Genomic DNA, 19,654 nt, shown 5'->3' on the forward strand with positions numbered 1-19,654 from the left:
AGAAAAAGTTCAATTTCAAAAGAAATTACGTATTTCTTGGTTTTCTTATAAAAAAAAAAATTCCCAACAATCTTTGAGATGTGTAAAGTGTGTTCTTGTTGTTTTAATATCAGAATATGGTGAAACTACGATTATGAGATATCAAAAATAGAAATACCCAAAGTAAGTGCAGAGCATGTATTTAAGTCTCTTGTTTATTTATTTCACTATAACAGTTTTTCTTTATTACCTTATAAAAAGGATACATAGAGGGGACAAACAAGGTCAGACAAGGGACATATAGGGGTCAGACACGCTCGTTATATGATTTGAAAGCGTATGGGTTTATAATTACGCAGACGAATGATTTAGAGTTTAAAAATATAAATGGTAGCAGACACATTAAGGACTGATTTCATTTAATAGTTCTCTTCTCTTTACTGAATTTTCACCGGATTTTATACCGAAAATGCAAGATCTTTATGCGAGATTGCAAACGATTCATTTAGAGGCGCAAGTCTGAATTAAGAACTAATAAGCGGGGACTGAGGGCTGTTCCTTGGAGGACCCCTACCCAGAATTCTTCACTATACTCATTGCCAACCCTCACCTTACTGATAGCATCCCTGTACATGGCTTGTACAGTTTGATCCGGGGACCCTGTTAAAGGCTTTCTCCATGTCAACGAAAGCCAGGTACAGAGGTTTATCTTTGGCTACGTATTTCTCCTGCAGCTGTCTTATAAGAAATATAGCATCAATGGTGCTTCTCCCTGGTACAAACCCAAGCTGCATCTTGTCTAAACTGTCTCCCTAATTAGTTGGGCTATGACCCCCTTCATGGTTTTCATTACCTGATCCAACAACTTGATACCTCTGTAATTATTCGTATCTATTGCCTCACCTTTACCTTTATAGCACTTGACTCTGGTGCTGCTACACCTGTCATTGGGTGTGACTCCTTCGTGTACCACCTGGTCATTTTCTTTTTTCCAAGTCCAGTACTTATTCTATCTATCAGTCTCTTTTGCTGAACTACTAAGTTACAAGGACATAAACACATCAACACTGGTTATGAAGCGATGGGGGGGGGGGGACAAGCATAGACACAAAGACACACACACATTGATATATATAGATATGACAGGCTTCTTTCAGTTTCCGTCTACCAAATCCACTTGCAAGGCTTTATCCAAGGCTATAGTAGAAGACACTTGCCCAAGATGCCACACACTGGGACTGAACCCGGGTCTGTGTGGTTGGGAAGCCTCTTAGCCTAACAAGATGTAAAACAAATCTATATTTGCTTCTTTTACTTTTAATTTCTTGTCTCTTGCATTCTTCTTTCTCTTCTTTCTTACCCCCTCTCTCTCCTTCTCTTTCTCTTTCTCTCTCTCTCTTTCCTCCCTCTCACACAATCTTACTCATTAGCCAACAACTCCAACATTGTAATTTTTCAAAAAAACTTTATTCTTTGACTCCTCTTACCGATTCCCTTCAGCTACTGACTCACTTCTATGCTTTTTAGTCCTATACACCAATGCGAGATGTCTTCTCAAGACAAATACTGCAGTACTGAACACTGCTCTTACAGGGTATCCATGTTAAGTTAGATATACAAATTACTTCTCTTTACATTACTTTCCCCTCAGCAAAAAAAACCTCACCTCTCCATCAAATATCCATTAATTGTTCTTTCTTGGTATTCAATAAAATAGGTCTTTTATTTTCCATTTTATTCTAGTTTGAAATGGTAGCAGTTGATTTTCCCCCCAAACTGCAATATCCAGTTATGACTGCACACTTTGCTATGTCCGTAGTTTGACTTTTTCAATTGAACTTTCATTATTTAAAGAAAAAAAAAGTACCTGGAAATATTTTGTGCATTACTTCACTATAATAGCTATGTTTTGACCCTGACTGAGTCAACAGAAGCCTATTATTAACTAACGTAACATCAAATAGCAATTTAATAGTTATTCTTTAATAGTTAAATCAAGATTCATCTTATATTCTTATTTAGAATTTTTAATATTTATTTCGAGAGCAATGCATTTACTTCTCATTCAAGAGTAAAGCACCAAGACTTGAGTCTGGAAATTCCTTTTTGTGATAGAAAATATGTGAAGAAACTGTTCTTAAATAAACCAAAGCTGGTTTATTTGGTACTGGTCAAAGAGTTAACAGTTTATATTGTCATTGATTCTGTTCTGTGTCAACTGACTCTGTCCAACCATCTGTAAATAAGATGTTACATGGGTGTGTGTATGGGTGCATGTGTGTTTGTGTGTCTAGAATTGGAGGGTTTTAAAATCATTGTTCTATTTGTTTTTTGTTTTTTTACTGAAGTCTTCATAGATATCTAGAGTAGATAATGGCAGCTACTCCCTTGAATTCTCCTTGGAAGGGTCTACTATGTTAGGTAAACTCTTCCTCTCATGCATTCACCACGTCCAGCAGTCTCCTTGAGTAACACGATGATTCTTCTCTTTCTTATCAACATCAGTGACAGCAAGTTTACCGTTATCATTCTGTATACACTTCTCCTCCAAGAGCTTCATTTTCTCCATTACCCTGTCCCACAATGCAGAACACATCACTTCTCTGATCCTTGCATCACAGAACATTTACAAACTTCTCTTTTGCCTTTACCTTTGATATGTCTACCTGGAGTTTAGCTTCCTTTTTAGCTAAATACCATTCTTCTTTGCTGCCTATTTCCTTCCACTCTTTCAAGCCAGTCTCTTTTCTTGCTATAACAATGTCTATTGTATCATTCCACCACCACATCTCTTTGTTTTTTAGCTGGGATTTGGCACCAGCCATGTTTGGTCTCTAGTGCCAGCAGATTGTTCCATAATAACTGCCACTTTTGTTTTAATTGTCTCTGTCTCCTCCTCTCCTACTGTCATTGTTTGTTCCTTCTTAAGCCATGCCTGGCTCATAAGGGCCGGTTTCCCGGTTTCCTTGGTGTATAGGTCTCCCACCTGGACGGGATGCCGGTCCGTCGCAGGTGAGCTGCAAGATGCAGGAGGAAAGAGTGAGAGAAAGTTGTGGCGAAAGAGTCAGCAGAAGTTCACCATTACCTTCTGCCGGAGCCGCGTGGAGCTTAGGTGTTTCACTCATAAACACACACATTGCCCGGTCTGAGATTTGAACCCATGATTCCTTGACCGCAAGTCTGTTGCTCTAACCATTAGGTCATAAATATCAGTTAATATCTCTTTGAATTTGTTGGTTGTCAGAGATGAAAGAATGGAAATGTATTGATGAACTTGTCTAACAATAACAGATTGGGAAAACATGAAACCGATGTGGTTTGACAAAAGTATTTAGAAACTGAATTGTAACTTTCTTGAGTATTGGTGATGAATTGGCAGAGTTCTTAGAACTTCTGACAAGAATGCTTTGTTTATATATTACTGGTTCTTTGTACTTTGGGTTCAAATCTACAGATGAACGTTGCCTAGAAATGTCATAACAGCAGCCCTACAACTTCATCAGAAATTGCAGACCCAAGGAAGGAAGGAAGGAAGGAAAGAATGTTTTGTGGAACTCTGTCATAAGAGTATTTCGTTAGTCTTAAGAAAGAATATTAGTTACAATCATAGAAAAGATAATGTTAGGTATAAAGCTCCCAATTTTCACTTCCTAATTATCTCCTGTTGGGTAATAAGATAGTAAATATAAATGCCAAGGGTTGTAAGTTAGTTAGCTAGTGGGCGTGAGTTCAGTCCCCAGAGCAGTCAGACTATATGTACTCTGATCAGAACTTAGTAAACTAGCAGTATCACAAATAGGAGAATAATTAATAAAGATGATGTTCAAAGTATGGACAACAGAAATGAGTACAATCTATCTCCATGGATATAATAAAGGGTTTGGTTCCATGTTTCACAAACACTCCTGAATATGAGAAGTACCTGAAGAAGGCTGGCAGCTACACTGACTGAAACATTGTGACTCTAATAACCAAGATGAGGACACTAGTCTAAATATATTAGTATGCAATATTATAATTTAGGTACGCTAAAATTTTCTCTTATTAGAAATAAATGTACACATCTTATTTTGGTCCTTGCTGCTTTGTTTGACCCAAGACAATGTCTGCCACCGAAAAGTGAAATCACTTTGAAACACTTTCTTATTTCTTTATTACCCACAAGGGGCTAAACACAGAGGGGACAAACAAGGACAGACAAAGGGATTAAGTCGATTATATCGACCCCGAAAGGATGAAAGGCAAAGTTGACCTCGGTGGAATTTGAACTCAGAACGTAACGGCAGACGAAATACGGCTACGCATTTCGTCCGGCGTGCTAACGATTCTGCCAGCTGTTTGCTGATGTCATTTGGGGTTTGCTTAATGTTAATTCTATTCTGGGGCTGATCATGCAATTGTCTACACACACCAAAAGGGAGCTGGCTGTAATGCAAAAAAAAATTAATGTTATAATTCTGGAGTAGACCAAGCGAATTTTGTGAACATTTGTGCTTCAGTTTGACATGCAAAGCGTTGGTGCAATTAGGGCCCATATTGATCCATGTTTGTCTGAGGAAGAAATCAGCTACTTTGTCTTTTCCCTTAACAGTTTCCACTCTCCTCTAGACTTTACCTTTAATATTTCCATCAAATTCCTTGATGTCTCTATTCCTAGACACTCCTAAATCTGTTTATCCCTTCTCTTAATCTCATCCACCCTCCTGCACGTACAAAAACAACTTTATTTTAAACCAATAGCTTGGCTGAAAGGAAACTTCAATGTTGGTAAAAGGTAAAAAGTTTCCTGATAAACTCTTTGCAAAGGGTCTCTGCTTACCTTGAATGTGTATAACAATCATATTTAGATGTTATTGTTGTCAATGCCAAATGATTAGATAAAGGCCATGATAGCTTTTAATCATCAAATTATCATTACTTAGAGCATAATGTAAAAGTTAAGTTCTTAGAATCGATTTTATTTTCAATTTGTGGTTGTGAATTCTAATTAGAATCACACCTTAATTGATTTTGCATTTGTTCACATCATCTCTAACAATGTTCTTCAATTTGGATAATTTCGATATATTTTCCATGCTCTACATCCTACTTTTTTTCTTAATTGGTTTCATGGGTGAGTAAACCTCTACGGTTTATATTAATAGTAAGCTTTAATTAAGATCACCATCATCATCATCACCATTATCATTGTCAGTTACAATTGTTATTATTGTTAGTATAACGCATAACTAATTCTGGTTGGTTAGAAGCCTTTATAATGACCGACATTAATTTGGTTTTGTCTACTTAATAAGATTTCTTTAAAGGTTCTTCATGGAATTCACCTGCCTATTCGTCCGGACATTGTCTTTTTGCAGTAAACTGACCAAACCTATTTGAGATCATTTGAGGCAGAAGATGTTAATGAAACGTGTTTAACATTTTTATAAGTTTCTGCCTCTCTGTTATGTTGTTTACATCTGGATTGATCTTAATTCTGTCCTGCAATCAAAGTTAAGCGGTCATTTCTTTAACATCAGTTTGGTTTTGAGTAAAAAAATCTGAAAACATCATTATTATTATTATTATTATCATTATTATTATCTTCTTTCAATTTTGTTTCCTTTTCTTGGCAAGTGTCTTCCCAACACCCAGGGCAAAGAAGCGCACTGCATACATTGATAGGCCATTAAAATAAACACACCAGATTGTTCGTTTACAAAGTCATGTGATAGAAAAAGAAAGGGAAGAAAGACAGAAAAAAAGAAAAGAAGGAAAAACGAAAGCAGAAAATTAAAAGGGGAAAGGAAAGAAAATTCACAGTGATGATGCTCTTCTCAATCTGTGTGACCAGTTACCAGTTAAGACAATCTTTTGCCCTTTCTGCATGGATGGTCAGCCAGGGATCATCCTCAAATAAGTTTCAGTTCCCTTTTTTGATCCTTCCAAATGCTCCTAAAATCACTGGCAGTGTAACCTTCATTGTTGTTGTGGTTATCATGTCTCCCTGCCAAACACAATCCTGACTGTTTCTCCTTCAATTTGATTTTTCAGTTTCCCAACATTTTTCCAATTCAATGTCTGAAAGTATGTCCGGAAGGAAACGGAATCGAAATCGAGAAGTCGTAGCTGCATCATCAGAACCCATTGGCATCCGAGGCCCTCGTCCTTTACCCATAGACAGCGTAAGTATTATTGAAACCATCACTTCATTAGGGCCACCTCTTTCGTTAAAAGTGTCTGTTTAGAAATATGGTTTATGTTTGCTGGATTCAAAATGGGTTTCTTTTTAATTTAAAAGTTTATATTTTCAAATTAATAATCAAAACAATTAAAATCATTTATTAATTAATGCAAATATTATAAACTAATAAGGAGTGGTTTGTGAAAATTGTTAATGATTTTATTCCCTATATTACTAGATAAAATCATTATGACATTTTAGGGCCAGCTTCATTAACAAAAAAATGATTAATTATTATTTTTAAAAATTCATCATTCATAGTATGGAAGGCCTGCCATAGAGTAATGGGCATCTCATAGGATGGAACATCTGCCATCCTTTTCTTTGTGATTTCCCCCTAATTTCTTGAGACTAAACTGCATCGATTTCTATCAGTGATCTTCATTTGATTTCCATTCTTTAATCATTTTACTCATAGATGTCTCCATGGCCACGAAGAATCTCAAAGGCTGGTGCTTAAACTTTATGCCAAGGATGAGTGATACACACACACACACACACTGTGTCTTCTCTCTGCTTCTTTTACCAAAAACAAAACAAAAAAGAAATTAAAATTTTAATCCAATTCCAATACAGAGTCTGAGTAAAAACATTGAATGAAAATTTACTGATTCCAGAATAATTATACATGTCTGTACAGCAGTCCATCATTTACGTGGTAGATAGGTTCCACGTCTGACCATGTAAATTGAAACCATCCAAATGAAGGAACCAGGCAGAATCTTAAGAATGTCACAAAAGACATCCCTCAGCTGTTTGTTTTGGATTTTTATGTATTGAGTTCTTATTCCACTGAATCAAATTTGCCCTTCATTTCTCTGGAGTTGATAGTCTTGTCTAACCCTAAATTCCCCCTAAATTATTGGCTTTGTGTTCAAAGCAGAAACAAATAATGGCCTCTGTTCCTGTCCACCAACTATCTGCTTATCACACATCACTGAAGCCCATCTCTCCTCCTCTCTGCCGTCCATGGTATCAATCGCACCTGTCTGGAAGATTCTACAAGGCCAAGAGTACAGTCCCATCATTGTCCTCCCCCCTTTGACTTCAGTTTTGCGCCCAACTTGAAACTAATTAATTGGCAATAATTAAACATCCTAATTCGTTGCTATACATTTATAAGGAAGTTTGAACAACTTGTGTCAATGTTTGAAAATATTTCACTCACTTTAATTTGATTTCACTAAGAATTCCGATGTGACTTCCTTGTAATTTCAGAGTCCTGGCGCTGCACCATTCCATTACGATGAAATTGCTACCCAAGAAAGAGACGCCTGTGACTATTCCATTAAAATCACATACGAGATGGCTCTGGCAGGGCAAGGTAACATCTTTGAAATATTTCCTAGTTAAGAAGCAAAACTTCTCGTTTTATACACAATGGTATTTTCCTAATGCCCATTCTCTTAATGATTGCTTCAGCCGTCTGAAGCAGGAGGAAGCATTTCAACAATATCCTAATTACATTTTCAGCATTTTGTTTGTTATTTTCTTGAGTTTGTTTCTCTTTTATTTTAAACAACTTTACAACTTTACATTATTTACATTTGACAGACATTTGTCCTCATCTTTTGTTGTTAGCACAACATTTTGGCTGATATACTCTCCAGCCTTCATCAGGTGTCTTGGGGAAATTTCGAACCTGGGTTCTCATTCCTAAGGTATTTTTCAATGTTGTTATTATTATTATTATTATTATTATTATTATTATTATTATTATTATTATTATTCAGGTCACTGCCTGGAATCGAACTCGGAATCTTGGGGTTAGTAGCCTGTGCTCTTAACCACTATGCCATATACCCATGGACATATGGTGTAGTGGTTAAGTTCAATTCCAAGCAGTGACCTTAATAATAATAATAATAATAATAATGATGATAATGATAATAATGATGATGATAATGATGATGATGATGATAATGTTGATAATGATGATGATGATAATGATGATAATAATGATAATAATAATGATGATAATGTTAATAATAATAATGATGATGATAATGTTAATAATAATGATAATAATAATAATAATAATAAGATCGAAAAATACCTTAGGAATGAGAACCCAGGTTCAAAATTTCCCCAAGACACCCGATGAAGGTTGGAGGGTATATCAGCCGAAACGTTGTGTTAACAACCAACAAGATGAGGACAAATATCCGTCAAATGTAAATAATGTACATAATTCCTCATCTCTTAAATATAGAACTGTAGGTTGTTGACTGCCATGACACTGCATCCTTTAAGGCCCTCATGCTTTCCGAAATCTGCCGAAACTACACCTGATTATATATACACTTTAGACGAGTTGTAGTGCACCTGAGCACTGTACACAATTATTATTATTATTATTATTTTACAACTTATCTTAAGTCTTTGGGATTTTTTGCTGGTCTGCAAAAGTAGTTTCATTTTAACCCTTTTGTTACTGTATTTATTTTGAGATGCTCTGTCTTTCTCTCAATTATTTTAAATATAACAAAGAATTTAGTAAAATAACTTCGTTATCATTAAGCTAGTGTTAGGAACATAAATTTTGACTAAGGTTTGGTGGAAGATTTTAATTCAAAACTTATGGAAACAAGACATTTGTACTACAGAGCCAGAGGCGGTTTCAGCCGGGTTGGTAACGAAAGGGTTAAAACTGCATTAATGTGGAATAACATAAAGAAATGAAACAAACTTTGCTTTCAAAACAATGACAGCACTATATATATATATATATATATATACATATATATACATATATATATACATATATATATACGTATGCAATGACAGCACTATATATATATAGTGGTTGGCGTTAGGAAGGGCATGCAGCTGTAGAAACATTGCCAGATAAGACTGGAGCCTGGTGCAGCCTTCTGGCTTCCCAGATCCCCGGTCGAACCGTCCAACCCATGCTAGCATGGAGAACGGACGTTAAACGATGATGATGATGATGATATATATATATATAATATACATATATATACGTATGCAATGACAGCACTATATATATATATATACGTACACAGAAAATTGCATCAGATAAAATGAATTGAATTAAAATCACGAGCAGGTGAGATTTTAAAAGATTTGTAATTTCCTGTCTATGTATTGTGATCACCCAACCTTGAGATTGCAATAAAAAATATATATATATATGTATATATTTGATTGTATTCACAATTTGAATATGTATTGGCTCAATATATTGAGCCTTTCCATGTTACTTCATGGGAAGAATTACACACCTTTATCATTTAATATACATACATACATACATACACATACACACATACATATTATATATAACTAAAACCTGCTTGTTATTTTCTTGATTTTATTTCTCGTATTGTTCAAAAGTAGGGCACCGATACTTGAGTATTGACGTTCCTTTTGTTATAGAAAATATGTAAACAAACTCTGCGTGTATGTGTGTATACACACACACACACACACACAGAGCATGTTTGGGCTATATTTAACAGTTTTCTCTCTCTCTCTCTCTCTCCGGCCAGGTAACCTTGTACTTCCTCTACAGCAAGACACCTGTTTCGGTCTCTCTGTCTCCCTATAACTTTTCATCGTCTGACACAAGATCACCTTCTCCAATGCCCCCTTCCCTTTTGAAAATTCTTGTCTCTTATTTTTCTCTTGCATGTTACCTGGTGACCCTGTCAGTGCAGGTGCCATATAAAGAACATCCAGTCCACACTGTGAAGTGGTTGGCATTTGGAAGGGCATCCAGCTGTAAAAACCTTGCCAAAACTGATCTCACCTGTCCTTGTGCCACATAAAAAGCACCATGTCCATTCTGCTGAGTGGTTGGCATTAGGAAGGGCATCCAGCTGTAAAAATCCTGCCAAAACAGTTGCAGACGTCTTGTGCAGGCTTCTGCCTGGCCAGCTCTTATCAAACCGTTCCACCCATGCCAGCATGGAATGCGGATGTTAAGCGATGCTGCTGCTGATATATATATATATATACAAATTGAGATAGGGGTTGTAAATGCAACCCTCCATGGGATACCATATATCCAATATACTGCTAGTGAAGTACCCAACAAAGTTAATACATAAATGTTAAGAATTGCGATGCAATTAATTCGTTTACTGTATTATATGGGCAAAGGTAAAATGTTTTACCACAAATTCATAATACAAAATAAGAAAATGGAGAAATACATCTAAATCAAATATCAATTACCAGATAATACTCAATCACATACTTTATTAAACCACCACATGAGAGACTGTAGGGTTAAACATAAAGTAGAACAAAACAGTGTACATAAAGGAATGTACATAAAAGAGTGATGTGATACAATAAGTAGAATATATATAAGAGAATATAAATATAAGTAAATATAAATATAAATATAGACTACATCTTACAGCTGTTTCGGCTGTAGTCTATATTTATATTTATATTTACTTATATTTATATTCTCTTATATATATTCTACTTATTGTATCACATCACTCTTTTATGTACATTCCTTTATGTACACTGTTTTGTTCTACTTTATGTTTAACCCTACAGTCTCTCATGTGGTGGTTTAATAAAGTATGTGATTGAGTATTATCTGGTAATTGATATTTGATTTAGATGTATTTCTCCATTTTCTTATTGTGTATATATATATATATATATATATATATATATATATATACACACAGACATAAAAATTTTAAATGTTTGTCATTATCTTGATTTTGTTTCTCTTATTGTTCAAAAGTAGGGGACCAATACTTGAGTATTGAAATTCTTTTTATTATAGAAAAATATATAAAGAAACTGTGTGTGTGTGTGTGTGTGTGTATGTGTGTGCATGCATGGCTTAGTGGTTAGGGTGTTGTACTCACGATTGCGAGATTGTGGGTTCGATTCCCAGACCGGGTTTTGCGTTGTGTTCTCGAGCAAAGCCCTTCATTTCACGTTACTCTGTGGTCATTTCGACATCTGACGTGTGGCACCCATTGCACCTGTACTGGTAATGTCGATCTGAGGGAGGGAGTGAGCTTATGTCTACACAAACATCTGATCACTATCAACAAATCATGTGTGTGTTCAGGAAGAAATTGTCAAATCCTCATATGTCGTCTAATGATTGGCAAGTCCATTACTATATATGTATATTATAGGTGCAGGAGTGGCTGTGTGGTAAGTAGCTTGCTTACCAACCACATGGTTCTGGGTTCAATCCCACTGTGTGGAACCTCAGGCAAGTGTTTTCTACTATAGCCTCAGGCTGACCAAAGCCTTGTGAGTGGATTTGGTAGACGGAAACTGAAAGAAGCCCATCGTTTATTCTCAGCATACACACACACACACACATACATATATATATATGGCACCTGTGCGGGTGGCACGTAAAAAGCACCCACTACACTCTCGGAGTGGTTGGCGTTAGGAAGGACACCCAGCTGTAGAAGCACTGCCAGATCAGACTGGGCCTGGTGCAGCCTTCTGGCTTCCCAGATCCCCGGTCAAACCGTCCAACCCATGCTAGCATGGAGAACGGACGCTAAATGATGATGATGATGATGATGATGATATACGATGGGCTTCTTTCAGTTTCCGTCTACCAAATCCACTCACAAGGCTTTGGTCAGCCTGAGGCTAGAAGACACTTGGAAGGTCCGACCTTCCAAGTTCTTTTGCAGGGCTTAGAAAAACTGAAGGGCCACTGCAACAATTGTGTGAATCTGAGAGGGGAATGTGTTGAATAAAATCATAATTAACTGATTCTCCTGTATTTTCTTTTACCCAAAGCCAGGAACTTTTCAGCACCCCCTCATTTGTATAGCTGTAAGCTATGTATATATATATATATATATCTACACAGGTGCCACCTGCGCCTGGCACCTGTGCAGGTGGCACGTAAAAAGCACCCACTACACTCACGGAGTGGTTGGCGTTAGGAAGGTCATCCAGCTGTAGAAACATTGCCAAATAAGACCGGAGCCTGGTGCAGCCTTCTGGCTTCCCAGATCCCCGGTCAAACCGTCCAACCCATGCTAGCATGGAGAACGGACGTTAAACGATGATGATGATGATATATATGTGTGTGTGTGTGTGTGTGTGGTTATGCTTTACTTTGTCTTGTTCATTAAGAATTTTTTATATGTCGGGACAAGTGATTTTGTTTGAAACTCTAGATTTATTAGGCAAATCATTTAATGGTTGAAGTTGTAGGCAAGAACAATAGAAATGCTGCTATGACTATTTCTGATTCGTTATCACATGATTTGGCCTTTGATCCCAAGTTATTTTCAGTTGGGAGTATAAGGTGTGTCACTCTACTATTTCTAGGTTTTTGCACCGTGTTTTTTAATAAAAATAATCTTTGTGACTCAGGTTTTAATTTCTGTAAAATTCTCCGTAAGATAGGATTGTCATTAATAAAATGTCCATAACAATAACAGCTGCTGTTAACACCTTTTCTTCCTGAAGGTAAAATGCAGGTCCTGTCTGTATCAGGAATAGAGCGTCTTGTCTATCATGTATCAGTAATTTTATTCAGAACTAGCAGTATCGCCCAGCATTGCTCGGGTTTGTTTCGACCCTTTAGAATTGGAATTGTTGAAAAGTAAAAAGTTTGCATTATGTAGCTTGTTATTCTCTTTAAGTGAACATTTTTCTGGTTGAAATACACTGGAAAAAGGTGACACAGCAGTCAAAAAATCATTAAAAACTAGGGATTTTCATAGAAAAAAAAAAGCACCTTTTTGATGTAAATAATTTTTGGTGTTAACATGGTCCGATTTGAATTTTTTCTTCTACGGAAGGAAGAGCAAGCCTTCTTCTATCATACTCTCAATTTTGGTCAACTTGCACCGCAGGGTCTCGGAGGAGATAGTGTTAGTTGAAGGCTACCAAACCTGCCATACACACAGACAACTTCAGCTTTATATAGAGAGAGATTACCATTCTCCTAGACAGGCTGCCTGCATGTAGGTTGGCTGGGATCCACATCTCTTCCTTTTTTGTAGGGTCGACCAATTGGATGATCTTTCTATAACCAGTTGTCTTACAGTGTAGAATGGGGACCTTTTGTAGTGTTGCTGATATTAAAGAGATTATCTTTTACAAGACCAAAAGATCCTTTCTACACCATGTTGCTTTTTTGTTGGCAGGTGATGATTTTTTTTTTACAGGTGGGTGCCCTTCCTATCACTGATCATTTTGCAATATGGACCCTGCAGCTTATCATGCCCACCACATTGGAGAGACTGTCTGCCTGGATTAAAGAACCCCCTTATATTTAATTACAGCAGCAAAATGCTGCAGTTAGAGAGATAATGGGTGATGGGAATTTGAGGAGAAATCTAGCCAAGGATAGGGGGACAGCTGTGTGCATACACATTCTCTATCTCTCTCTTTCTCTCACTCACACACACACACACACACACACACATTGTGCTGCCAGAATTGCAGTTTCCTCAAGGTGGGTAGGTTTCCTTGCAAACTTTATATAACCAGTCTTATTGTTTATATTATTAGTCGAGGAGGGTGTCGGATGATATGATCAATATTTAGTTATGCCCTTTTACATTCTGAATTCAAATTTCGCAGGGTGAAAGGCAACTTTGTCTTTTGTACTTCCATGTTTGATAAAATAAAGTATCAGCCACGAGACTAATCCTGAAAATGATGAAGTTTCTGCTTAAATTAGAAATAATTCACCTTGACCCTTAAAGGTCAGCCCAGACACCTCTTCCCTTTTATTTCTATCTCTTTCCAATTCCACTCATTCACTCCTGTCTTCTAAACCATAAGTAGTTGTGTAACTCCTCTACAACAAGGAGCCTGTATTGTACTGGCCCCTTCTTTCATACTTTAACGCCTCATTTCCTAGCATAAGTGACCCCTTCTCCACCAGGGTTCATCATCTTGCAAGCTGCTGGGTGATCTGACTTGTGCCCTAAAGTGGTTGACATTAAGAAGGGCATCTGACAGCAGAAACCGTGCCAAAGAAAACACTGGAGCAGAACGCTGCCCTTGGCGCCATCAGGTCCTGTCAAACCATCCAACTCATGCCAGTATGGAACAGGGATATTTAAATGGTGGTGGTAGTGGTGGTGGTTGCTGCTGTTGGAACAGCAAAATGGTGCAAGTGCCTGTTTTATTGACCCTTCCTGAGGGGTCAATAAAATAAATACCAGTAATACATATTAGTAATACATCTGACTATAATTTATTTAACGTTTGTTAACATTTCTTTATTTGCATTCCTTCTAGGACGCAGGGTCCGAGTTTATGCTGATGGTATCTACGACATGTTCCACAGTGGCCATGCCCGACAGCTAATGCAGGCGAAAATGGCTTTCCCTAACTCATATCTCTTGATTGGAGGTAAGTTAGTTTTTATTCATCTGTCATTTTAACGTTTCCATAGATACCATAAGAAACCTGATCATACAAGACATTTCAGACAGTGAAGTAGAATAGAATAAAGAGAGAGAGAGAGAGAGTGTGTGTGTGTGTGTGCATGTGCAATTTGGTAATACATGTTAAAACATGCAAAATTAAAGAGAAATTTTGAATGTCCTTATATATTTAATGTTTTGTTTTGTTCTAAAACTTGAATACTTTTTCGTGTTTTGTTGTAAGATTATAAATATTTTTAACACTTTGCTGTGGCCACCATTTACAGATTCGTTCAAATAATCCCTTTCGAGGGAAACTTTTTTTGTAATATTTTGCTGTAAATTCTTACGAATTCCAAACTAAAAGCTTTTCAAAGAAAACCATATTAGCACATATCAACCTCAAAACTTCATTGATTCTTTGGCAAAATCTCTTTATGGCTGCTATTTCATTTGCCCCAGATGGCCTTTGTCGTCAGCTGGACACAGCAGGTAACTCAGTAGTCACCTGCTCCAGGTGACCAAAAAGGTAATAGGAAAATGGCTGCAATCTACTGCTGGACACTGTGTGAGGACCCCCACTTGAGTTGCCCTTTAGCTCAGTCCTCAACTGGGCTTTAGCCAATAAGATGTGGTCATCCTTTCAAAGCTATGGACAAGATACTAGCAGTAGACGGGTGTTGATGGCATGACTGTTGCTTTTGAGGACACAGGAGACATGTTGTGGCTGTCTTAATATCTATTTCTTTACTACCCACAAGGGGCTAAACACAGAGGGGACAAACAAAGACAGACAAACGGATTAAGTCGATTACATCGACCCCAGTGCGAAACTGGTACTTAATTTATCGACCCCGAAAGGATGAAAAGCAAAGTCGACCTCGGCAGAATTTGAACTCAGAACGTAACGGCAGACGAAATACGGCTACGCATTTCGCCCGGCGTGCTAACGTTTCTGCCAACATGTGCAAGTTATAGTTGACTGGTGGTGGTGGTGGCAGCAGTGGTGGTGGTGGTGGTGGTGGTGGTGGCGGTGGTGGTGGTGGTGGTGGTGGTGGTGGTGGTGGTGGTGGTGGTGGTGGTGGTGGCGGTGGTGGTGGTGGCGGTGGTGGTGGTTGTGGTGGCGGTGGTGGTGGTGGTGGTGGCGGCTGTGGTGGTGGTGGTGGCGGTGGTGGTGGTGGTGGTGGCAGCGGTGGTGGTGGTGGTGGTGGCAGCGGTGGTGGTGGTGGTTGTAGGTTAAATGAATGGAAATATTGGTTTTGAAAACTTTATTGTTAAGTCACTTCCCAGTATTGAGAAATACTGATTTCAAATTTTGGCACAAGGCCAGCAATTTTTCCTGTGGTGGAGGAAGGGAGAGAGGGAGGTATAAGTCAATTAGATCAAGCCCAGAGCTCAGCTGGTACTTATTCTATCAACCCCCAAAAGAATGAAAGGAGAAGTTGGTGGAGTTTGAACTCAGAACGTAAGAACAGATGAAATGCCACAAAGCATTTTGCCTGCTGTGCTACCAATTCTGCCAGCTGACCATCTTAGTATTGAGAAATATGGGGACCATAAAACACTTGTGTGTGTGTGTAAAACACACATGGGTTCAGTCCCACTGCGTGGCACCTTGGGGAAGTGTCTTCTACTATAGCCTTGGGCTGACCAAAGCTTTGTGAGTGGATTTGGTAGAGGGAAACTGAATATATGTATGTGTGTGTGTATTTGTGTGTCTGTGCTTATCCCCCCACCATTGCTTGACAACCAGTGTTGGTGTGTTTACATCCCCGTAACTTAGTGGTTTAGTAAAAGAGACTCATAAAATAAGTATAGGCTTACAAAGCATAAGTCCTGGGGTTGACTTGTTCGATTAAAGGCAGCACTCCAGCATGGCCACAGTCAAAAGATTGAAGCAAGTAAAAGAATAATAGAATATATATAGAGTAGAACCTTGGTTTTTGAACAACTTTAATTGCGAATAAATCGTACTTTATCTCCTGTCTTCCTCAAATTCATTTAATACAGTAATACCTCAGATTACGAACACCTCTGATCACGAATAAATTGTGCTTTATATATGTATCATCATATATATATAAAGCACTATTTATTCGCGATCAGAGTTGTTCGAAAACTGAGGTATTACTGTATATCATCATCATCATCATCATTTAGCGTCCGCTTTCCATGCTAGCATGGGTTGGACGGTTCAACTGGGGTCTGTGAAGCTGGAAGGCTTCGTCAGGCCCAGTCAGATCTGGCAGTGTTTCTACGGCTGGATGCCCTTCCTAATGCCAACCACTCCGTGAGTGTAGTGGGTGCTTTTTACGTGCCACCTGCACACCTGTATAATTATTTCTAATCTAAGCACAAAGCAGGATGGGTTTAATCTCTACCATAGACCCAATACCTTATAACAAAAAAATAAATGCCACACTTTTTTAAAGCCTAGCCAGGCTCATGGGCCCAGTTTCCCAGTTTCTATGGCGTATGTGTTCCCCAGCTGGACGGGATGCCAGTCCATCGCAGCGTTACTCATTTTTGCCAGCTGAGTGGACTGGAGCAACGTGAAATGAAGTGTTTTGCTCAAGAACACAACGCGTCACCCGGTCCAGGAATCGAAACCATAATCTTACGATCATGGTGCTGACACCCTAACCACTAAGCCACGTGCCTCCACCGACCCAGTACCTTACTTGTACTTTATTTTATTAACCCCGGAAAGATGAAAGGCAGGCTTTAACTCAGCAGGATTTAAACTCAAAATATAAATAGCCACAAGAGATGCCACGAAACATTTTGGTTGATAAGCTAATGGTTCTAGCAACTCACTTTATTAATAATGCAATGATAAGATATTAAAGATAAAAGTTGACAACATATTTCTAAATAACGAATATGTCTGAATGGTATATAATTAATATAATGCTAAAGAGGTGTAATTGTTATGAATTTGCAGTATGTAATGAAGAACTAACACATCTCATGAAAGGACGCACGGTCATGGACGAGTTTGAACGTTATGAAGCAGTTCGGCATTGTCGTTACGTTGATGAATTAATCACTGACGCTCCCTGGACCATTACTGATGATTTTTTAGAAAAGCACAAGGTATTCCAATCATCATTTGAGGGTCATCTTTAATTAAGGATTTCAGTAATTTATAACTTCCCAATCTTATTGTCTCTTATTTCATATCACACCAACATATGCACTTTCTGACAAGTTGTGGTGCACCTGAGCACTGTATACAATAATTTCATCATAATTATTATTATTATTATTATTATTATTATTATTATTATTATTATTATTATTATTATTATTATTATTATTATATTCCATTGTGTTGTTATATAATCAACATCATTATATACAGTCCTCAATGCTATTTTATATATATATATCCAATATATATCCAGTGCCATTCTTTAACCAACAGTTGTTATGTAACCAACATTTAATAACACTTTTGAAATTGTGTAATTATGTAATTAACTTATATAATCAATACCATTATGTAATAAATAGTGTTGTTGATTAGCTAAAAGTGTCAGTATGTAATCAAGGCTATCGTTATAGTGTGGTTAGTTATCATTGTGCAATAATCCACATCGTTATACATTAGCAGTGTTACTCTTTTTTCCTGTATATTGAAATTGGCTAATTTCTTGATGGCACCAGAGTCCTAAAACTTTATTTATTTTCTTATTTTTTCATTTTATTTATTTTTGATAAGTTTAGTCTTGGGCCTCTTGATTCTAGGCTTTCTTTCTATGTTTTGGGTCTTCCTCTGCTCTAAGGACTGGCTCATCAGTATTTAGGGTTTATATAATAAACAATGTCCAGATTGAACCAACAATGTCTTCATAGAGTCATTAAACATCCTCAAAGTCTTTATTTCCTTTTTACCTTCTCAATAATTTATCTTTTCTTTCCTTCTCTTCGATTTCTAATCTCTCTTCCTCAACTTTATTATAAGTGGTGTCCATTCTTGGCACCTGTTGAATTACACTTTTCTTCTTTAATAACACCTTAATAAAACAAATCCCATGCAAAGGTCATATCTCCATTAAATGACCTTTCCAGTGTTGTACAGGTGACACTTATGTAAATAAGTTTAGTGTTTTCTTTGTTTATCGTTTTTACCTGACAATATTGTCACATCTGTCAAACTTGAAAGTAAAACAACTCAACTTTCCTATGAGGAAACTTTTTTTTTTTTTTATAATTTTGTCGCTCAACCTGTTTTATGTCTTTCTTTGTCTTTGCATTTATTGTTTTTTTCACAAATTCAAATTTTAAATTTTGCCTTTAAAACTATTTCCAGATTGATTTTGTTGCCCATGACGACCTTCCCTATGCTGCTGTGAACAGTGAAGATGTCTACAAAGACATCAAAGCCCGAGGAATGTAAATATTCTCTTCCACTTCTGTTAAATAACACTCTGTGTAACATGATTCTTTGTCCTTGGGGAGCAACTGTTATTCCCTACTTGTTGACCCCTGTATGGTATGAAAAATGGTTAATGTTTCCTTCAAACTGTGCTTTTGTTATGATATTTATTAAAACCCCAAAGAATCCCTCTCAACACATGGATATGATGCTCCCCCACTACTCCTGCTCATCATCGGGGATTCACATATTGTCAGCCACTAAGGGACATACTCAAGTGGTTATGGTCAAATCATCTGACAAGAAAGTCTTTGGTATTGAGCAGAATATTTGCTATAACGATATTTCTGCTTTAGCAACTCAGAGCTGAATCTGTTTGAAATGTAATGGAAAATAGGTCAGTTTCGAAACATTGATGTCCAGGTCACAAAAGCATAGTTTGAAGGGAATAATAGCCATTTCTTTTGATTTCTAGATAGAAGCAAATTAGACGCCAGTGCCGCTGGACTGGCTCCTGTGCAGGTGGCACATAAAAAGCACCACTTGAGCATGGCTGTTGCCACTACCACCAAACTGGCCCTCGTGCCGGTGGCACGTAAAAGCACCCACTACACTCGGAGTGGTTGGCGTTAGGAAGGGCATCCAGCTGTAGAAACTCTGCCAGATCAGATTGGAGTCTGGTTCACCAGACCTTAGTCAAACTGT

The 19,654-nt window shown here is 37.5% G+C and overlaps 1 protein-coding gene across 3 annotated transcripts in view; it reads left to right on the forward strand.

Annotated features, from left to right (window-relative positions):
* LOC115222114 (choline-phosphate cytidylyltransferase B) overlaps positions 1-19,654 on the forward strand; it is a 39,034-nt gene that overhangs the window by 8,370 nt on the left and 11,010 nt on the right. For 2 of the 3 annotated variants that reach the window (XM_029792241.2, XM_036511284.1), the window contains exons 2-6: positions 6,013-6,143; positions 7,421-7,526; positions 14,441-14,554; positions 17,513-17,664; positions 18,884-18,966. In XM_029792241.2, coding sequence (XP_029648101.2) covers positions 6,036-6,143; positions 7,421-7,526; positions 14,441-14,554; positions 17,513-17,664; positions 18,884-18,966 — 563 coding nt within the window. In that variant the 5' untranslated portion in view covers positions 6,013-6,035. Of the gene's footprint in view, positions 1-113; positions 163-6,012; positions 6,144-7,420; positions 7,527-14,440; positions 14,555-17,512; positions 17,665-18,883; positions 18,967-19,654 lie in introns of all 3 variants that reach the window. The other variant, XM_029792242.2, reaches the window with a different exon arrangement.

The sequence above is a fragment of the Octopus sinensis genome, linkage group LG19 (genome assembly GCF_006345805.1).
Source record: "Octopus sinensis linkage group LG19, ASM634580v1, whole genome shotgun sequence".
Lineage (NCBI taxonomy): Eukaryota > Metazoa > Mollusca > Cephalopoda > Octopoda > Octopodidae > Octopus > Octopus sinensis.